The 23,985-nt window shown below is 29.5% G+C and overlaps 1 protein-coding gene across 2 annotated transcripts in view; it reads right to left on the bottom strand.

The window, feature by feature from the left end:
• LOC111037747 (glycine receptor subunit beta-type 4-like) overlaps positions 1–23,985 on the bottom strand; it is a 145,116-nt gene that overhangs the window by 14,246 nt on the left and 106,885 nt on the right. For both annotated transcript variants that reach the window (XM_022320487.1, XM_022320488.1), the window contains exons 4-5: positions 10,531–10,613; positions 5,777–5,911 (exon numbers count right to left, since the gene is read on the bottom strand). In XM_022320487.1, the coding sequence (XP_022176179.1) occupies positions 5,777–5,911; positions 10,531–10,613 (218 nt within the window). The remainder of the gene's footprint in view (positions 1–5,776; positions 5,912–10,530; positions 10,614–23,985) is intronic.

The following is a 23,985-nucleotide window of genomic DNA, read 5'->3' as shown; positions in this document are numbered from 1 at the left end:
ATGTAAGTACAGTGAATTGTGATTGACAAATATATTATTATGTAAATTTTTAACCACGCCAGTAAAAAATACTGCCAGTCCTAAGCCTGGAAAAGTACTATAGTATACTATATCAGTAGTATAATTTGAATTATAGCAAAAAAGTATTATAGCTACCTATTAACATAAATTCAGTATATAGTATATAAAATATTATATATAGCACCCAAATTGTATAGTCCGGTAGATAGAAAAAAATTGACCGCAAATGGCACGCAAAAGGTGCCGACCGCAAATGTCCCGACCGCATCGGTGCCGACACCCTGTAACCGAAGTGGCTACCTGACGATTTTTTTCTCCTTAAAATATATACGATATCAACGACGATCCATTAATTAATTGAGGCGACAATAAGTACTACCTAAAAACACCTCCTGGTACTACCTTTTAAAACAATTCAGCTCATACGTTTTTATTATTTCCACGAGTAAGATATATTATAATCAGATGGGATTTGAACTTTATCGTCAGTTCTTATAGTCAAAAATACCGACGGGATTTCATACGGGCTAACGAGTTATTTTTTGTAATCATAAATTGCTGCTTGAGAGTACATAACGTATTTGTGTTATACCCTATGGAAACACCACTGCATATACATAGACTGTGCGATTATTTCAACAGTAAACAGTAAACACTCATTATCTCCATCTCGTACTGTATAAACATTTTAGAAAATTTTCATTTTATACATAATTTAGAGTCAATATTTTTCACTAACTTTTGGTCGTTATCAGTTTAGTTTTTAAGGTTTATTTTATTGAATACATAATGTGAATTTTCGTTTTTATAATCGCTGAATATTATTTTTCTGAGTGTTTTGAAGTTAAGATGAGCGGAGTGGAGTGGCACTATCCGGGAAATTCACCACGTAAAATGTTGGTCCACTACCCTCGTTAACACTTTAAAACAACTTATCACGTATTAACTATTTACTATAGTTCAAATTCAATTTTTACACAAAAAAATCCACAGAATTTAAACAAATATTTTCAAAAGTGTTCATACTTTTTGAGATAATTAGCGTCAACTCTTAATCATCCAGTATATAATATATATTATATGTATACATCTGTGTAGTAAAAATAATAATTTAAAAATGTATATTATATATTTTTAAATCAAATTTATTAATTGAACATCAATTCACTGATTGTAAATATACAAAAAAAGGTATAATAATTAGTACTAAAACAAGCAGCAGACATGTTTTTATGATGCATTATTATGATTTGAGTCATTTTATTTATATTCAATTCAAGAACCACTCTCTTGAAACTTTTTGCACCCTTACAATTATTTATTTATTTTTATTATTATTCGTAGTACTTAACAGTATATAATGCTGATATTGTTCAAAATGAACCCTTTTTTTTTAAATAATTAAAATTCGCTTTAATTGAAAACGTGTACCTAAAACCAAACAAATCATCAATTTTTATTTTTTCCTTTTCAATGTATATTGTATTTATTTATTTTAACGATGAATATTGTTAACTATCAACATTTAAAAAAAATGTATTGCTTAAAATAAATACAGTTAAAACAAAACATGTAAACCAATTCATATAAAACATTCTTCGATCACTTAAAAAGGTAATTTTAAAATATTGTAAGTATGAATAATTTATTGGTATGTAATATTTAAATATACTATGTAGATAGAGAACGAAGGTTGTTATTATGTGTGTTTGATGGGGTGATTAATAAATAATTGCTATGGAATTATATACAAGTGATTTATTTTTTTTAAAGATATATTTTTAGCAATTAAACAACTTATTAAAGTTACTCCGAGTTTTCCGGAAAATCTTAATACGTAAAATATTATTACATTTTAGTATTGGACTTTTAAGTCAGATAGTTCCGAAGTGGGAAATTTTCTATACTCCTTGCGTACCTATCAAATGTAGATGTGTGTACCTATAATATTGGTTTGACGTCTGTTGGTTAACCAACATATTAGAATTTATCAGATGATATTTCGTTCTTATAGATAAAAAAATATAAGCAAAATAAATTTCATTAATATCACATGCTGTTCCAATAATAATAAAGAAACAACAATTTTTAAGAACGATTATTAAAAATATATAGGCAACCGCTATGATTTTTATAAGGGAAACAACAACAAAATAAAAAAAAACACAATTTAAGTTGAAAATTTTTGAAGTAACCGCGGGTTTACGTAATAAATCATGCTGACGCACATGCGGTATGTAATATTCATTTTGCGTTTTATAATTTGCTTGAATAATTCAGGTGCCGATCTAAATTAAACGACTACTTGAATGTTTTTTTATAATTTAAAATTATGCTTTTTATATTTAGGTACCTTATAGGTAGGTTAATTATATTTTGATTTTTTATCTCTACAAACTTTACCTACTTTGATATTTTTACGTACAACAATATTTTTGAACGCTGAGCTGTGCCCTTAGGTATTTAAAAAAACATAAAGCAAATTAAAATTATTATTTTTAGTTAATGGAGTTCTCGTTTCTCGTGTTGAAAAATTGAAGTTTATACACATAGGTACATTTTTTTTCTATAACAGATGTCCTGAGGTTAGCGCAACGCGATAAATGTACATAATTTAGTTTTAAATTGTTTTTAATAATTAAAATAATAAAAAAAAAATAAAAAAAAAAAAAACGTTGAACTCTATTTCATTTTCAGGCAGGTACGACGTGCTCCGACGTCGGGACACGATGATAGTCATTATTTTGAATTTCCACATACAACTCGCTGAATATTAATACAACCAAATGTTGAGCCGTTTATCATTGGATAAACGGTGAGTTAAAAGTTTTGTAATTTATGGATAAACGTACCGTTCAAACACGAAAACAACATACATCTACGTACAATGATATGATATTGTTTTTCTAATATAATATATTATTATATTATCTTAGCGCAGATCGCACTCAGCTAACCGCATCACGGCATCGGTCGGGACCAAAGGACCGAGAGTGGAGTGCGCTGGTAACAAAAAAAAAAAATTCCGCTAAACGATAAGCCGTCTATTTGTTCATAACTACATAATATGTCCTATGTCGAATGAAACGTCGTCGTTGCGGTTTGACAATTTTTTTTTCACAACCGCGTGCGTGCGCCGAAGCTGAAAAGTTTTTCCCGACTAATCGAGTACACAATATGACGTGATACATAACAATAAGTATATAATACTTGAAATATTTCATTCTTCGCTGCGATTTCTTCTGGAATATTCGTGTGAAAACTATCAGGTAACCCGACCGTTTCGCCAGTCGGCCGAGCGTAAAATGTATTTAAATATACGAACGTCCCTGCTGCTATTAGTGAAACGCGGGAGAGATAATGCCCAAGAGACTTAACATGAATAATGGGCGACCCTTAGCGCATCGTGTGTACACGCGTTTCCGTTTTAAGTTCATTTGATCGTAATGTGTAGTTACTATATATTTATCTGTAATTTAATTTCGAATAAAATTATACTCGTCTTAATTAACGTTTGCTCCGAAATTAATATGGTTATATTAAACTGTTTGGTTAAGGAGGAGTGCGCGACGACGTCTTCCCGCGTAACAACACCTTCGTATATTACATAATAATATGTATAGGTAGGTAGGTACGCCCAAACGAAGCGTTACTAAACAGTAAATCAGAAAACAACAACATTTGCACTTGTGCAGTTGTGTTTACACCGTATACGCACAACGGCGTTTTAAATGATATGCAAAATAACAATATGTATCGACCACGTATTGTATAATTATCTCCCAAAATTATGCGACTTTTAATATCGCTGCATTAGATAAATACATCTAATATAGAGGGATTTTTGTAATATTTTTTCTGGTCACGCGTTACCCTGTATAACACTGCGCTGTAATTTATAAATAATAATAATAATAATAACAACAACAATAAACTGCAGTACAAATAAAGATTACGTTTCTAACGCTATAATCAGCTTTTTTTAACGTATTTTTATTGTATGGCCGCGTGGGTTTTATTTTTTACTTTTAACGACTATTAATTCAATATGTTTTTTTGTAAACATACGTGCAAATGCATGCTATACAAATATGGGGTTTATGCTTATTTAAAATATGTAAAAACACGTTGAAAGGCTTTTGTATTGATTTTCATATTACAAAAAGCATAATACAGCAGAACGGCTTACAGGTAGGTATTAATATTGTTGCAGACATTATAGTTTTAACGTAAATTGTGGAGATCACAATGTATGAGTTAGGTTCCTCTAGTTTTTGCTCACACATGTTATGCACATTATATTTTTTTAGTAAATTCACTTTATAATTGTCATATTTATGACAAGTCCACACTCATAATTTATAACTTTGAACAAATGGCAAAACTAAATGTTTTATCATGAAAATAAATATTTTTAAATTATAATTATTTCTGTCACCGGTTCATACAAAGGTAACAGTAGTATTTTATTATCAAGTTATACCTTTAACAGTTTAACGTACTATTATTAAGTTTTGTTTGAAAAAAATGAGTGGTACCTATATATGGCAAATTTAACGAAAAGACAGTTTTTCTTTTTACTTATATTGGTACAAGTTTTAAAATTGTTATACATTTTTTTGCGACAGTCACATTTAATAAAAAAAAATATTACTATCTTTTCCAGGATTAGGATTTTGGGAATGCATTTATTGGATTTTTATATTCCTGAGCTGTAGGGAAATATTTGATCTTTTGTCAAACAAAATAAATACAAATCGTGCCGTTAGAAAATAGAGAAAAATCAAATCTAGGTGGGAAATCCGAATTTTACAGAAATAAAAACATCTTCATGTCCCCATCCTCGGCACAAATATAGCTATTTATTTATATTTTTTGTATAAGTATGGCAAAATATAAAATTCGTTGATTGCTTTATGAAATGTCTATAGAATATTGAATATATTGATACTTCACGAGAATTTCATATCATTTTTATACCTATGTCTGTTACTATTTTTGTGATACCTATAATATTCAACGGCACAATCAGGATTCATTTTCCTAGTGCGGGTTGAGTAGGGGGTTATGCATTTGAAAAATGTTTCTATTTGTATTTTGTGAGTAAAATCTACGTGAAGTCTACAACATACACGATATACCTACGCACAGTTTGATGTCTGGAATTGCAATAGAAATTATGCAACTTTGTTGTATTACGCAGGATTCGTATAAATAATATCACATTTCGTGGCGGAGACTTACAACTCCCTAGTTGCGTCACTGCCTATATTATACAAATATGAGCTGAAGATATTCTTAGCGTATGCCCTACGCGACACTACGTGTACTACGACACTCCTGAATAACCATGCGTTTAGCGAAAATAAAATCTTAATTGCAGTCAGTGATAATCACTGTTAATGCCATTAAAAAAAAATATTCGAATAGCGGTTAAACCGAAAAAAATGTGTCAAAAAGACGTCAAAATAACGTCTACATTTCCATAAAGCCACGAAACACTAGTTATTATAATTTAAGTTTTGTAATCCAAAAACACAAATGGCAAGGATAAAAACCTTTGAGATTTATATCGTTTTCGTGATACCTATTCGTATTTAGTTGAAACGACAATATTTCACTTCGACATTTATTTTTTCTAATTGTTCTAATATAATATAAAATAAATGTATAATTCGACATAAATTACCTTTAATTAGTGTGCTATGCTTACTATAACTTACATTTTATCATTAATTATAAAGAATGTGCGTACCTATTTGAAATGATTCTTGACAGTCGGAAGGCACGATGTTTACAATTTCAAATTGAGGCATTCTCAATCCTTTGGCCATTAGTACAGGATCCGTATTTTTCCACTCCAATCGAAGTTCTTCAATAGTTTTTGAAACTAAAATGATACATGTAAAAGTTATTTTAGTGATAATTTTTCTTTCATTTTTCATTCTATTTTCAATAGAATAGAAACAATTTATTTAATTTGCTAAAAAAATATTAATGTTATCAGGGACCGTGACAAAGGATAATTGAAAGCTTAGTTGGCATAACATGTTTGAATATCTATTTTTGGTAATTTTTGGTAACTGTTAGTACTTAGTTATATTAATATAATATACATAAGTATTCGACCGTTTTATATTTATGTATGTGGTTGTATAATAATTTGATATTTTTTGCAACAGTAGATAATTTTAAGAATTAAATTAATTTTTTAATAATGTGTCCATGATTTAGGAGTGTCTATTTTAACAAACGCCCATTCAATTATGATTTGTTTACAGATTGTTGGACTTTATAACATAAAATAAAACAGACAATTCAATCGTTTTATTATAATGCATTATTTGTTTATTAATTTTTGTAATGATAAATATGAGAAGTTCAAAAGAAAGTAAAATATAAAAAGTAAAAGTCTGTATTATAACTTTCATATATATATTATTGGGTTAAGGCTTCAACATCTATGGCCATTAACCTGAATGTTATTCAGTTGATTTTCGCGATTTGTACGTACGGTCGGTTAGAACACGTGTATATGTGGCTATGATTTGCCACTAGACTCCGGGCGGTCACCCATCCGGGAACTAGTGACACTGGCCAATGATTGATCTCAGAACACTTTAGTCACAAACACCGCACGTTTTTAAACAATTACTATTTAATAGGTATAATTTTAAAGTACAATTTTCAATATTATTTTGTCAAAATTCCCACATGTATAATTTAAACACCATAATATGTTGTATATCATTGCCGAAGAAACAGTACACCGTAAGTCTAAAAATCAGTGTCATACCTAAAATGTTTTTTCCTGGATAGGCCCGAATTCTTCTATAATATATATTCATATGCGAAACTATCTAATATCTATTTATTTTTTTTTTAAAACAACAGTTTAGATTTTCAAAAATAAATGTTAAAAAAATGAGTAGGACCGGAGTCGGACTTACCAGGACTTATTCACTAGTTAAGCCGTTGCAAGAAATTCGATTTTTTAAGAAACACATAATGTGAATATTGTGGTAAAAATAGGTGTAAATATTATTATAATAACACGAGTCAATATTATCAATATGGAAATACGTGATGTTTCTGTCAAAACATTCATAACTGCTTTTCATGAAATTACTTTTAAGTTTATGTTCTTTTTGGGAATAATGAGCTATACGTGATATTATTATTAAAATATTCCAGATGTTCAAAACACAAAAGCGCTTTTATATAACTTATGAGGTATTACTTCTCTAAAAAAGAAACCTTATAATTGATAAGTTTTTAATGAAACTTGTAATTGAATTATATAAATAAAATATTTTTGTGACGATGAGCATTAAACGTCAAACATATTGCATGTAATATAATTATTACAATACATTTTTTTTGTGACAATAAATATTAAACGTCAAACATACTGCATGTAATATTATTATTACATTTTACTTAAGGGTGTTTAAGAAACGAAATATTATAACCTTGCATTTTGAAATATTTTACGGCTTACTCGTTTTAAATGCTCGAACGGAAAAAAAAGTCTAGTAGGTAACTATTATTCCTTTTTATTGGACATTGAAAAAAATTGATTTCGTTTTTTGAATGTATGTTAGTACTGTATATTATTTTTAGTACAGATAATTAATTATAATTGAATGATATTAGCTCTGTTTAACGATGAGAAAAATAAAACACGTATGAATGTGAATTTATAAAATACATATTAAGTCCAATTATAATTTAGTTGTGAAATATTTTCAGAGATTAGAATCTGTATTCTGACGTGGTTTATTGGTAATATATTTTATGTCTAGTCAAAGTTAATGAAATCACGTTTCAAACATCGTATACAGCGTTTAAACGTTTATTAAGAAGATTTCCCTGTCCCTAGATATTTTTGCTTTGTTTGTCAACAGGATTAAACTAAACGTGTTATGTTGTTGGTTAGTGGTTTCTCCTACTAGGTTTTGAAATTAAATAGTTCACTAAAACCTGAACTTTGGTGTCTCTAAAATTAACATATTAAGTTAGTACCTATCTTTGGTCATAAGTTTTATGCAAATACTGCTTGGATAACGTGTTAGAGGTATCAGCTTTGTGATTGTTTAACCAGCTACCGAATAATGATTAGAAATATCAATATGATTATGGCTGATCATGGTTTAACGTTAGTTTATCTGTATTTATAATCATTATTATTCATGTTTGCTGATATTTTTCTACCATATTTTTTTATTATATTTTTTGTATACCAAAACTTTTGATTCTATTCGTAAATAAATTTTCGTTATTTTACATCACAGAATTCTATTTTTTTTTTTTTTTTAAATAACTCTACCTAATATTAAGCGTACTTACCACCTATTTTTCGTTTGGTTCTAGAATTTTAATTTAAGATTTATTATTTGAGGCGATATTTTTCGGGAAATATTGATTATTTTGACACAAAACTAATGGCGTATGAACTAAAATAATTATTTAATGTTTGGACTGGAGTAGAAATAGGAAGTGGATTTGTCTACAAAAGTACAAATATATATTATGGAATGTATAACTCTCCTTGTTACTCAAGTCTAAAGATTTAAATATTATAATTTAAAATGCATTCGATGGAATATGAAACCAATGTATAATATCAATATTTTTTGAAAAACAATCTTTTCGAGAATTTAAATTGCAATTACTTATTGGATGTCACATATAAATTGAAAGTCAATAAGGCAGTTTAACAAACAGTACGGACGACGGAATCAAAAATTGACAATCGTACACAAATAAAATATAGAGTACTAGGTGTATATTGTTATTTACATATGTTAAAACGAAACAAAGCATAACCAAACAATAACCACCAATATTTTTTGAGACAAGTCGGGTTTATTTTAAATCAACTTGTATACCCGAACTGGATATTGTGCAAATATTGGACAACAACGTGTGGGTGCTAATAAAACAGTAAACGAAATCCGACTTCAAAATGTTTTCGACTATCCATTAATTATTATATTTATCATTTTCGGTCCTCGTATTTTTTGAACATTACTAAAATAATATACCTAGGTAGATGCAATGCAATTTTAGGATTTTGAATATTGACTTTATCTGACTTCAGCTTTTAATTTTTAGGGATACGGATATTATATGACATGTAAGTCTAAATGTTACAGAAAATAGTAATTTGTATTTTAATTTTTTGTAAATGCTTTAGAAATTGTTTGAAAAATCGATAAGCTTATAAATCTAATCATTTACTAAATTCGGATGTATATGTAAATACCCATACAGCATTGAACTTCTCATTTTCTAAATACGTTGAGTGAAACTGATTGAAAATACAAATGTTAAATAGTTTTAATAAAAGTTATAAAAGAAAAACGAGTTTGTTTTGAAAAAATATGGTATAATGTCTTAAAATTTCAATTTCAATATGCAATCGAAATTTAAATTTAAATTACGGAATTAAAACCAAAACAATAATCTGACGGCGTCAGTGTTTTTTTAACGTTAAAATAAATTGTATCTTTTTTTTCTGGAAATGAAAAAAAACAAAATGTAAAATATAAAATAGTTTTCCGGCGTAGAATGATTTCTGAAAACACTAAATAAAAACAAAACAGTAAATAGAACCTATTGGAAAAGATGGCTCGAAAAAAGTGGCTTAGTTAACAAGGTTTGCTCTTGTTTTTCCATTTTTATATGAAAATACCTTTGTAATTTTAATTTTGTATCATTCCTATTAAGTATAAATTGCATTTAATTTAATTTTTGTGTTTCAAAATAATATTTATAATATTCAAAAATTGGAAACGAAAAAAATTAACTTGAATTAGTTATCTAAGTATAGTCAAAACGTTAAGTTATAATTCATTAGTTACCCATATAATAAACAATATATGTTTTAACTCTGAAAGTTTAAAGTTAGTATAGATAAAAATATTAACTGAATTTTGTTGAAAAGAAGTTCTTTAATATTTTTTTCCACGTTTGTTACACATTGTGATCTTACAACTAAATTTTTATAAAATAATGCTTAACTCAGTATTTTGTTGTAGATGCCTCATACTATTCATTCCTATTGTACGCTAGCTGTAGTAATTGATTCAATTCTACATTTTTTTTTTCATTTGAATTAAGCCTCGGCAACTATGGCCATTGGCAACAAAGAAATTCTATAATTGTCAACTGTTTTTCCATCATTTTTTATTTATTGTAAAAATGTCTAGTCGTGTATCTAGAATTCTAGCTAAGTTTTTTTTATTCAATTTTGTTATTAATATTCTGCAGCTATACTTATAAGTTATAACCAATATAATGATTACTTATTATGACTAACGACTATAGAGTATAAAGTATTGTTACCAGAAGATACCAAAGTGTATGATTTAAAAATTAAAACTTAAGGTAAGTTTTTCAGGTTTTCTTCAAAATAATATTACAAAATAGGTTACATAAAAAAATCTTTTTTTTTTATAAAACAACTATCAATATGTTTCAATAAAATACTGCAATGATACTCACAACTGGCCACTTCCATCGTGCAAATTTGATTGTCCAATGGGAATTTAGATAGGTCCATCATGCAGGAAAATGTCAACTTCAATCTGAAAAAATATATACATATATACTTAGGATTTTACTGTATTTTTTTAATACATTTTACAACTATACTGAATGCTACAATCAATGAAACGTCGTTGATAATAAAGTATATATTGATTATCAAGGTAGTGTATTTATTTTAAAAACTCGAATCCGTATCGGCAGTAGGTTTAGGTACGACGTTTATCGTACACAATCATATTCAGAGCACGAAGTAATACATTTTTTTTTAAATTAAAATAAAGAAAAATTAGTATCAAATTTAAATGCGCTTTTAATTTTGTTTCACGTTTTCAAATGCATAATATATGAAATATAAAAAAATATTTAATCGATGTGATTTGAAATACGAGTTAACGTGGCATATTTTCGGTCGTCGTATAGTATGCATTAATGCATCATTATTAACGGTACGTTCCATTTTTTGCTATTCGCTACTGATTTTCATTAATAGATTACATTACAGTTAATTTTTGAATTTTAAATACATATTATTATAACCTATAACCATAACTTTATTTGTACTCGGTTTATTTTTTTCTGTGCAACAAGAAAAACGTAGACCAAAATTATATATATTTTTTACATTTACTATAGACCGCAATTTTCCAACGTTTGTAATAGCCTGAAAACATTCAGAGCATTTAAATACGTTTTAAAAGTGTATATTCATTTTTTAAATTACTATACTAGGTACTACATTTTTCCTTCCCACTACTATGAACTAACCGCAACAAACGTTGCCATTTTTTTCCATTTCCTACTTTGGGTAATATTTTTATATAATATAATATAATATAATTTAATAATATACAAACATTTTGATAAATTGATAATTAAATATTTATGGCAGCTATTTAACTGATGTAGAATGGTCAGTAGAAATTCAATTAAATCATATCCACAATATGCGTCTTATTGACATAGAACCGTTATAATTTAATAGTAATTAAAATGCGGATTTGTGATGGATTATTATTATTCAGCAAATAGTTATTTTGAAATATTAAAACTGTAGGTACAGAGATAATATTATGATATGAAACTATAATATAATTCATGGGTAATAATGTGATGTGCATTATAATTTGACGAAAATCCGTTATATTATATTTTTTACGGTGTAGGTACAAATATTTTTATAAAATATAATATGCCTACCGATAACCAATAAGGCAATAACTGTAAACAATTATACTAAACGTATACTTCTGTACACATTAGACGTCTCTATGTGATAACAATTTTAAGTGCACGCGTTGGTGGAGCAGAGAAAGAATAAAACTAATGAAGAGACAACAGTATGGTGACTGGTGAAGTCCTGGGCATGTGAAAACTTTGAAGGACACAGTCAATTTAGAGAGTGAAATTATTATTATTATTTTTTTCTTAGGAATTATTTTCCACTAACTTCCATCTACCTACCTACATCAAAAGTAATTAGGTATATTAATACAGTAAATAGGTATATAATTTTATATAATATTTATATTATAAAACCAGCCGGATCACTAGAGAAGATGTTTTGCGTACACAATTATCCAAGTATTATCCTATTATAGTGGAAAGTCCATATAGCCGACTAAATTTTAAAAAATCAATCCAATTCATGGACTGTCAGTAATTTCGTTATACTTTCGTCATATTTCCAAAAACCGATCAGATATTAAATTAAATTATAAACAAAAATTAGAAGATTATACCTACATCTGAATATGAGTGACAGTTTTGTTGAAAATTTTGTCAAATTAATTAGTCATGTTGTTTTTATACAGTTAATATTTATATCCTTATAAAGTTACCAATCATACAATCATCTTTTTGATTGACATTTAAAATATAAAAACCATTAAAATTCAAATGTCGTTCCTCTGTTTTATTTTCTCAATACCACATAGTAAATTCAAAATAAAAATAATAAATAATAAGCTCGCCTCTTTCTTCTTATCGTTGTTTTTCGAATTTATATTTCCAGATTTGGATTCGTACACACACGCACGGTTCACTGCAGTGGCGTAATTAGGATCAGGTCGTCGGAGAGAGGTTCATAATTATGTTATATGATCACTTTTATACTATTTTTGAAACTTTTCACACCAGGCATTAAAATTGTGTGCAGTGTGCTGTACAACACACAATGTTCATTACGAAATGTTGAAAGTGTTGCATGAAATTAAAAAGTGGGCAGTGGCCAGCTGCATTACTATGAAAATTCGTTGATTTTTAAATCTAAAATTGTTAAGATTTTAATTTAATCATCGTGAATAGATATCAAAGATATGCAATACTAACTCAAATTTACAGTATGAAGTTAAGAGGACGTCACACCCGTATAACGTACTGTCTGCGTTTTACTAACGAACAACAAAGGTAGATAATTGGCCATTAAGTAGAAACAATTTTGTGTTGTTAGATCTAATATTATATTGAGCATTATTGACATATTATCAAATAATTAGGAACCTAAGAATATACGTGGTTTCTTATGATACTTAAATGTTCAAACGAGTGACGTGTGGAAATAATATTTTATCTTTAAACCGTAAATGATTGATGGCTATCGGGATAAGATATCTACGCCTGTTGTTAGATCTAAACAGCTCAAATGGTCAGGTTTGGTTCACTTTTTCTTATAACAATTGGTTCAATCTTAGAGCGTATTATTACATAAGATATATGTTATATTGGCAATGATGGTCATTAACACTTACGATCAGTAACGAGAAAGCCACAGAGGTTTCGCATAGTTTTTGTAAACATGAATAATGCTACAGAGTAGTGTTTCCCAAATGGTGTGCTGAAAAAACTTGAACTCTTTTTATTTTAAAAACCAATTTATTTTTAACAGAGGATTTTAACACGATTTGAATAATAGAATAAAAATAAAAGTTCTTTACTGAAAGACAAATAATATTTAAGTAGGTATAATATTACTAGATAATATGAAGATTTTGATACCTGCGTATATGTCCTCATAAGCTCTCATTTTGGGAAAATAGACAATGTTTATTCAAAGTGTGCCCCGATTTATAATAACTAATGATAATAATGTGCTGCGATGAAAAAAAGTTTTTGTCATATAATATAGACAATATTGAACTATAAAACAATCGTCAGGACTCGAGTCCTGTGTTGGAGAAATTGTTGCTGATGGTTTCGATTTCGGTCATCTGATAGTACAAAATATTTTATCGAAAATAGTAAATTATTTTTCATTTGAAAGTTTAAAAATAAAAACGATCAAAGCCCGGGGGTGGGGAGGGATCCGAATCTGACACTCTGACCCTTAGGAGTCCTCTCTCCTCTCAGACCACGATAACGTCACCAATTGACGTTGCAACGACCTACAAAAAAGAAAATACAAAACCGCGTAAAAACGGAAAACACGAGATCGCGAATATAGTTGTACACTTGTACGTCATATTTCAATATTTGATTAGATTTCGCGCCATCCACTGCGCTCTCACGTGGCAGCAGTTTCGTAATCATTTGACTGGCTCCGATCCTAGACCGATTTCGACACGCGTTTAGACGAGCTGATGGAACGGTGGTCGTCGAGGACTTCCTAAAAGGATGTATTCTGCGGTCGGCTTATGCTATACCTATGGCACAACATTAGATAATAATAATAATCATAATATATCCGAGTGCGTGCGAGCTTTGGTGGGGTGGTAAACCACACAAAGTCAATTACTGAACCTACGCCCGTGAACTACAACTGCACACTATAGTACTATACCAACAACTATAATATTATAATAGCGTGTAATGCACTCCATCGTCACGGCGGTATATTATATGATATTATTATTACGAATATGCTGCGCGAACATAATATGTACACGACGCGGGTTGTATGCATATCGCAAATGTTTGTGCTCTTTTGAATAATGAAAACTGTGTGGGCATGTGTAGTTAGATCGCGGATAACGCTCGACGTACCTATCGGACGATGGGCTATATATACACCTATGGTAATCACCCAAAGTCTACAAAATACTTCCTATTCCACGGGGGCAGGTATATAATAATATCACTATCACGAATTCGCTGATGAGCCGATCTGCGGCGTTGTTCTCGGGTATGAAACGGTGGAGGGAGGGTTAACAACCACGTGGGTGTTGGACATGCATCCACAGTCCACACCCGTCTTGGTGGTTTTTAGCTAACGTAAGGAGTTGGAAAAAATTAATACACTGTGATACTCTTGAATTCTCTTGTCGGAGAACGAGTGTCACCGAGGTGTCATCGTATTATTCGAAAACTACAGTTAACGATACTTAGGTAGCCTAGGTAGGTTACTGAATATTCGAAATTTTGAATATTTACGACGTATTAAAATATCATAATATATTATAAACATTTTTTAAAATTATTTTGTTTGTATAAAACATATATTATATACGTGTGTTAGAAAAATGATGGATTTAATTAAACTTTTTTTTTCTGCACTCGTTAGACCAAAAACTTAATTAATGGGCCGAATATGGGACAATTCCGATCGAGCGGTTGCCATGAACAACAAGCGTTTATAAAATATCTGGCTCTTTCCAGCTAGAATAATTGATCAGTTTGCTAAGAATAAACAAAAAAAAAATATTTAATCATTTAATACTAATGAGGTGTAAACATTTAAGGGTCAATGTTATTTTACAGTATTATACCAAACATTTTAAGTTTTCGATTTGGTTTTTTTGTTATATCAAATGAAATAGTTACTCAAATTTTATACATAGTAAATAATAACAGTATATACCGAGAGTGGAAAGTCTATTTGACAAACTTGATTGATTTCATTTCGCTCAAAAGAAACATCTTTATTTTTCATTTAAAAAACTCATTTTTACTGTAGGGAAATTTATGTATAGTAATATTTCTCTTTTATCCATGTCAAAAATGTTATCATGTTCGTAATCTTTGAAAATGTTGTCTATAGAGGGCTCTGTCCAAAACTGCAATCTTTATTATACTCTCTGCTTATATAACTTTGTCTGTGATGCCATGGCATTTTTTAAATTTGTTTAACCAACCGGAGCTGGCTTGAAATGTTTCATGTCCCTAAAGAATACTTTTACTATTCATTGATCGTTTCTTACATACCAACATCGATGACAATAATATAATCTAAGGTTTAATTATTTGACTAGACATGATTAGGTTCATACGCCGGATTGACGAGTGTGTAATTTGTAAATAGCGACAGTTTAAAAATGTATTTAAGAATTCTTAAATTTGTTGTGAAAAATAGAAGCGTTTTTGAATGAAAATGTCATGGTTCCATATAAAATTTGTATGTAGAGTTTTTTTAAATAGAGGTTACACTATATTTACTATAAGCTACCAACGCCTTACAGGAAAAACTCGGTGGACTACTCTAACTGTATTTATATATAATAATTTTGGATAATATGGATGAATCTTATAATTATAAATCTGTTTTAGGACGTTACTGATCCGAGGCAGTAGTACGTCGTCGCCGCTTTTAAGGAATTTACGATTTACTCATAATAGCAATGCAGGATTAATATGCGAAAAAATCGAAAAGTGCCAAAACTTTAGACCACGATCCCAGCACAAACTTTTGAATAGGAAATAATTGTCCAGCAACGGCGGCGGCTGCGGGATGCAACCGTCGCAGTATAAACACAACACATATATAGGACACACGTGCGTCATCTGTTAGCTTGCACTCCAATAACCCAACGAACTGCTCCACAATACATAGCACACGAAATGGCATATTTGCATTACATCGACCTATTTTTATTTTTTCGTTTGAACCGTCGGCCCCAGGAGAACGGACCGCCCTCGTTCATTGTTTTCGCTGTATTTCGTCGACCCAGTTGATAACTTGATTCCGAGTGGTGTGCCAGCGGCGGGTGGGCCCCGGGTACGCCAAGTGCAAGCCCCGAGCTCACTCACTCTCGGCTGTGTGACACGTGCAGCGTGCATATAGTAGTAGTAATAATAATAATAATAATGTCTATGTTCTATCGGAACTTTTGAAATTTGTTTCAGGCTGGTACTTAAATATATTCGAATGAAATGATATTTTCTACATATTCTCAAATACTTTATAGGCAGTATATGCTACACCTACTGCGTGTATCATGGTCCATGAGAACGTCATGAACAACATTTGTTGTGGACGATGATGAAATATTTTAGCATATCGAAGAGTATAAAACTTGTAAAGCTTTTTTTGAGTGTTTCTGTGGATAGCATATTCGTATATTAATATAATAATGACCTTGTTCCGATAACATAATCAGGTGTTTCGGTACGTAACTGATAACGCTTTGTCTTAAAGGTGTTTCAAAACGTGAATAATATTAGCAGTTTACTGTAGTCTGAAACGGTCTAATTATCTAGTGTAACATTATCATTGTATTATACGTTCGACAAAAACGGAAAACGGGTGAGACTACATTTTCATCGTTATAGATTAGGTTAGGTTAGGTTATTAAATAAAACGTAACGCTTTGACGAGGATAGAAAACTTGAAGCACAAACTTTATTGGGAATATAGTATTATGATGTAAAAACCGAGCGTGCTGCTCGTTCGAGTATAGCTTGATTGATGTCCGACGCGACGTCATCAAATATCTCTATGTTGGGAATTTAATCACACACACACACACACGCGCGCAAGTTCATGTGAAATTGGTCCCGTCAGCATCTGGAGTAAATTTTTCATTGGTCTCAGTTTTTTTTTTTTTTAGGTGTAACTACCCGGCTGAGACTTACAAATTATTATAATTGAGAATTAATAATAGTTAAAACATTTGAATTTAGGTGCTTAACTTAACGGATTTTGCACTTTTATAAAAATGCACCCTGTCATTCCGAAGGGGTCGCACGAGCGCAAAAAAGAAAGCCGCCTGACGATAACGCAAACCCTCAATTGTTGTTGTTGGCGGTATGCTCTCGCGGGACCGTGTGTCCCCGGTGTATATTGTTTACGGGTTAGGAACTCACAGCAATATAAATCTGGCCGCAAACCGAAGGGCGACGGGATGGGTCCATCTGCATTTTAACCCTCAGCGAGTGCAGAAAAAAAAACAACTCACGGATAGTGGATACAAAACCCGTGTAGCTATACCTGTATAGTGTTATGTGGGATGACGATACAGTGAAATTTTCAAATCTGTTTTAACGATTCTGAAAACGGTATAGATAATATTTATTATACTGCGGTATTAACGTGCTAAAAACTATAATATTGTTACCTATAATTTTTTTTTTACCAGCGCCGAACAGTCGTTGGATTTTATTATTATTGACCTCCGAGCGCTGCTATGTGACACGTCCCATATTGTACAGACTGTTTTTATTTTTTTATCTCGGATAATGGTTTTTTTCACATCACTGATGTTGTTTTCACTCATTTTTTTCGCGGACCTCAAACTTTTGTTGTCAACCCATTGTCGATCATGTGATATTTCAGTTTATGTCGGAAAACATACAAATTATGATTTTCGACAACACCGATTGAACACGTCATGATATTTTAATAGTGTAATGTACTTGTATCGTCATAAGTGTGAAGCAAAACAACAAGTGATTTATAGTGTGACCATCGTGACCACAATGGAACGTAATATCACCCGTGTAAGTGGTAGTTATATATAACCCGTAATAACTGAACCAAAACAAAACATTAATAAAAGTTGTTATCTTACGATAAACTACACATAACAAACAATTTTATTTCGGTTCAATCTAAATTAATTCATTTAAAACAAAATTAAGTTACATATTAATATCACGTGTGCTCAAAACATTATTTTATCTCAACGGATTATCGGATGATGTATTATCTCATATTATCAACAAATTATTTTTCATATGAAAACATGCGATTGGGGTGCAGAGCTTAAACTATAATAGAAAATATCCCATCGAGGGGCCCGCGGTGTGACGGTTTTTAAAAAATGCGTAAATTATAACCTTAATTATACTACATTTTTATTAATTTACTGTCCAATACTTATTGAGAGGAGGGGGAGATTGATGCGATGTGTTATATATGAAAAAATTACTTCATAGGAAAAATGTTCAGGCCTCGTAGAATTTTCTGATTTCGATTACCATTTTTTTTATTCGAAAGAGAAGACTTCCTACACGCCACATCGAATTCTGATTTTTTATTTTATTTCAAATAATGGTATTATATAATTTGTAAAAAAAAGCTTAAAATTGTATTATTTTTAAAGATATATTTGTAAGTTTGCGATTAAAATCTTGAAAAACAGAGTTAAATGAGGCCTGTAGAATATTACTCTCTATTATTTAGATATATTTTTATCAAATTCGGTCGATTCTACAAAATAGGATCACTATCCCCGTAGATCGTATTTTTGTGAACAAAATTACTTTGGCACTGGGCACCTTGAGATATTCTTATGCGATTTGTACAGAAATGACGTGTCGCATCATTGATGATCAAAATACTAAAAACAATATTAATCACACAATACTCAAATAAAACTAATTGAATAAGCATCCTCTAATCCAAACCATGATATTTCTTTACATGTAACTAAAAACCGTAACCCATAAAAATAAAAACTTGAAATCCGGTCACAGAGGATGATTTACGTTCTAAATTAATAAACCAAGCATTTTAAAAGTTAGCTAACTAAAATCAGACGATAGTCGATAGAGATAATAATTTACTATAATATGCTATACATAAATACATTTGATGGTGTGCTTTTGTAAAACCGCCTGCGGTGTTCTTTTACCGGGGCTAAATTAAATTTCAACAAACCGGATGTACTGCACAGGATGCACCAGCAAAATATGTTTATTCTACACGAGTTATTGTGAGATTTTATTATAAATATTGATTTATAACATTTATGTGTGTGTGAATATGTATATTAGCAGGTTGTTATTACTATTGTGTTTATTATTATTTTTTGATTAAATATCTAAAGCTAAATCATATTTTTATTGCCATTTGTACGTTTTACTTCATTATTTTAGATTCAGAACAACATTTTTACAAGCATTTAAAGGGTAGACACCGGTCAAGTTCATTTTTCTTGGTTTTTTTGACAGTATGATATTTTTCCTGTGGCGTGAATAACCTTAGGACATCTAATATTAAGACAGGTTTTTTGATAGATTACAAATTGGATATTTTTTTAAGAAACCCAAGCGTTAAGTCTTTTCTGTATTAAAACTTGAATTTTGCGCGTGTTTCATTATCATAAAGTAAGTCTAAACTATTAATACATGATTAATGATCACATTTTTTTCATTGATCGAATTTAGATTTTTATATTATGACATTGGTCAAGTCATGGATCTGAAAGTGATTGTTAGTGTCTATATACATTTTACTATAATACACCTATGTAGTTATTTACATGCATAACGTCTTAGTAAAGATTGTACCCGGTGATTCAATATTAATGTAGGATACCCAATATTTTAAGTTGTTTAAAATAATATTTTTCACAAAAAATGTATTTTATAAATCGAAATACTGAGAAAAATATTCTGCTTAGAAACATGAAATAAAACGTATATAATGTTGTCATTCAAAAGAGTAAGTAACTTATAAAATGTTAACAACAAAAAATAATAAAAACATAAAATTTCCAAAAAAGGTTGTTTGTAACGTCTTCAAAATTAAAATAAAAAAATTATGTAAATAAACATTTATGTTTTTTGAAATGATGAGTGTTTTACCAATGTAAGGTACTGAATCACTCCTTATTTATGAGTTTGTTTTATTTTGAAACTAATATGTGCATGTCGTTTCTATATAGGGTTTTTAATTTCTTATTCGTTTGCTGGTTTGACAATGTCTGTGGGATGTGCTTTATGCGTATATGTTGCAAGTTCTAAGTGAAGTATAATGCGTAGCTCGAATAACGTTTGAATATAGGAAACATTGAGTAAAAGCTCATTTTAATAACTTTCGCACATAATTTAATATGGCTTTATGCTGGAATGTAATTTACATCGTAATAACTTATATATTATACTTATACATAATAGATGTGTATATGTACGCTTTTTCCTAATTTTACTTTGTGGCCTAAATTAAAAAGTATTTGATTCAATTTTCAGAATACGTCAACGATCTAGTTACTAAAGTTATTATGAAAGTTACAAACATTTTTAGTTGATAATATATTGCTATAAAATAATTGGACATTTAAAAGTTAAGCTAATTGGATTTGACGAAAGTGTATAGGTATACGGGGAGATTCACCAAGCATGCTCAGTGCTCACCCTTCTTTTTCATTTAATAATGAATTTATTCAAATTTAGAGTTTTGGAATTCTTAAGTGGGTATATTATTACCTTATTTCCAAGTATTTAGATTTTTCATACCATTTATGTGTCCTGTGGTAATGTGACTTTATTTTTTTCAAATGAGGAGAACTTGGCCTACTAAGGAATGAGGATAATAGTTTCATGATTATAGCGGCTTCTATCATTTGAAAATTATAGTATTTAATATTAATTTAAATATCGAAATTTTATGTTTTGAACCTACTAAAGTTGTAATTTGATAAGTATCTAGATACTAGATAAATTAATATTAAGTACATATTTTGTTCTATTTTTTTTTAAAAAGAAAACCATCTTCGTTCTATTGTTTGTAGTATAAACATTTTAACAACACAGTAACAACTCGTAAGAGTTTTGATTCAAATACATCAACATTTTCAAAAAAATATTTTTATTTGTTTGAAAAAAACCTCCTTAAAGTGTTTCAAAATTAGTATTATAATTATGTAATAGTGTAATAAGTATTTAAAAACAAATTCCATAAGTAAAAATTAGAATTTGAATAAATCCATTGATAAAAAAATTTGGGGGGGGGCATGCTCGGTGAATTCCTCTATATATTTGCAATTAACCCAAATTCGGAAAAATTCGTTATACTCGTTATAGGTCAAGTAGTTGTTTTATAACCAATTTATAGTAGTGCAGTGCAGGTAATAAAATGTCTTGGAGCGTCAGACCTTGAAGTAAATAGTCTAATTAAACAGAAGGAAATCGCGAGAGATATCAAGATCTGAACGTATTTTGGTTAAACTTGGAAAGTTTCCAAAAACAAATTAAAGTTGATATTTAGTAGAAATTAAACGTTTTGAAATTTAAGATTTCCTGTATTTTTTTGGGGTTTTGCAGTAGCACTGTAGTGTATCATTATTATTATTATTAATATTATAGGCATACATACCTATTATATTATTTATTTAAAATTTGGAAATTTGTTTCTCGTGAATATTATATTATGTGTTCATGTACAGGTTTCGTGTCTGTTTGTGGAACCCGAATAGTTTTAATTGGGTTACATTTTATATTACATTTCAATACCTAGTTGAAACAATATAACCAGTTATCTCAAAATAGCACAATAATAAGAACATATTTTTTTTATTTCTATAATTTCAAAAATTGAATATGTGATAATTATAGTTGGGGTTAGGCAATTACGGGTAATTTATTTCTAGAACAATTTTTATCATTTGCGAATTTGTGATGTGATATTACTATTTTATTATTCTGATATTTGGGTTTGTGGTATAAGAATTGCATATTACTAATGGATATGATTGGAACGTATACTTTTAGAAAAATGTAATTGTTATTGGATTTTAAAAGAAAAATGATTTATAAATGTAATATAGAACTTCTTTTGTCTTAACAAATATTAAAATAATATCCAAAATTGTAAATGTTCATTAATTTTTACTACGAAATCATTGTTATAGAGTATAGACGTATACACACATATATAATAGATGTATTTATTATATGCATAAATCCAAAATATAGTTCGGTCATAAATAAATATTGTTTTTGCTAAAATGTTTTCATATTAATTCAATATACATACATATTCATAGCGATTGCTATAACTGCAATATAATTTTTACTTAAAAGGCGTATTTCACTATATCGGTTCCTTTGAATTGTACTTAGTAAACAAAAGCATTCAATGGCGTTTGGTATAATATAGAAGGATTGAATCCATTCCGTTTTATGGATTATTGTTTTTCGAGATTCTTTAAGTATATTGGAAAAATAAAACGGAGTTTCTACATTTTAAGACGGTAATAATGAACGATATACATCGATAAGATAAATTTACCACTCAGAAGATCCTATATGTTTAACACAGCATAATAATAATGTATAAAAATAACCATAAACAAGGTTAATGTAGACATTATTATGATTTTCCCGACGACTTGAATACAGAGCACGGTTGTGATATTTATGTACCTGAAACTAATGAAAAACGAATTCTCGGGACGTCAAAGCACAGAGCGATGGTAACTGTTTTAATGGAATGTATTGTTTCTAAAATATGGGATTTCGAGAAAGGAAAAGCACTTGTCTAAACAATACACACGACGTGGATAGGGCATGTTATTATAATATATTAATACCAAGATGGACCGAGTCCGCCATGATAGCCGGTAGTAGCACGATTTGAGTACCTACCCGTAGATAATGTATGTTTGTTACCTACATAATATTATTGAACCTTGACCGCCGCTGTACGAAACATCATCGAATCATGAAAAAAACTGTTCAAAACAAATAATTTTTACCATCATGTTACAGTCAGTGATAATTCTCAGACATTTTCACGTTTATTTAAATCACTGAGAACGAGCGTGAGCTTAATTTCTGGGGAAAACAAATTAAACAGACTTTTTAATGATGGCAGCTTGTATTACGACGGTACCGAGGTAACCCATGGGCCATGATATAATACGATATGATTTTCAATTTTATTATAATGTAGCACTTAAAAATATTCTATTCAGTATTTTAGCATCAATATTATATAGGTAGGTAAGAAAAACGATCAGATCGCTATCTGAATGCGACGAAAGACGACATTGCGTTATGTATTAGGATAGTTTTATAAATTTACATTATAAAATCAACATATTTGTATCTGATATTAGGTGTATACTTTTTATTCATATTTATTCTTCGAGAAATATATTATACTACCTAGATACTTTTGCAAGTTTGTTTTGTGACATTAGTCGTTATCATTTTTACTACTCAAAAAATTCAAAATAATTATGTAGAGCTTAAGACGAAATAATTATTATTCAATGTTTCATTAAAATGAAAAAATTAATAATGTAAAGGGCCTAAAAATGTGCTTATTTTACTAAATTTAATCTTCATAAGTTTCGATTTTCTTTATTTGTAAGGAGTTCGTTTTTTGACTTATCCTTTTTTACACGTGACCTAATTTCATACTATTTACGAGGTTCATTTTGTTTTATCATCAAACATTTGCACGTGACAATAATTTAAGTATCTAAAATATGAATTTTACTGTATCTTGGAAAATTTTATTTAAAAACACCA

The sequence above is a fragment of the Myzus persicae genome, unplaced genomic scaffold (assembly GCF_001856785.1).
Source record: "Myzus persicae strain clone G006 unplaced genomic scaffold, MPER_G0061.0, whole genome shotgun sequence".
NCBI lineage: Eukaryota > Metazoa > Arthropoda > Insecta > Hemiptera > Aphididae > Myzus > Myzus persicae.
This window is presented reverse-complemented; position numbering and strand designations above follow the sequence as displayed.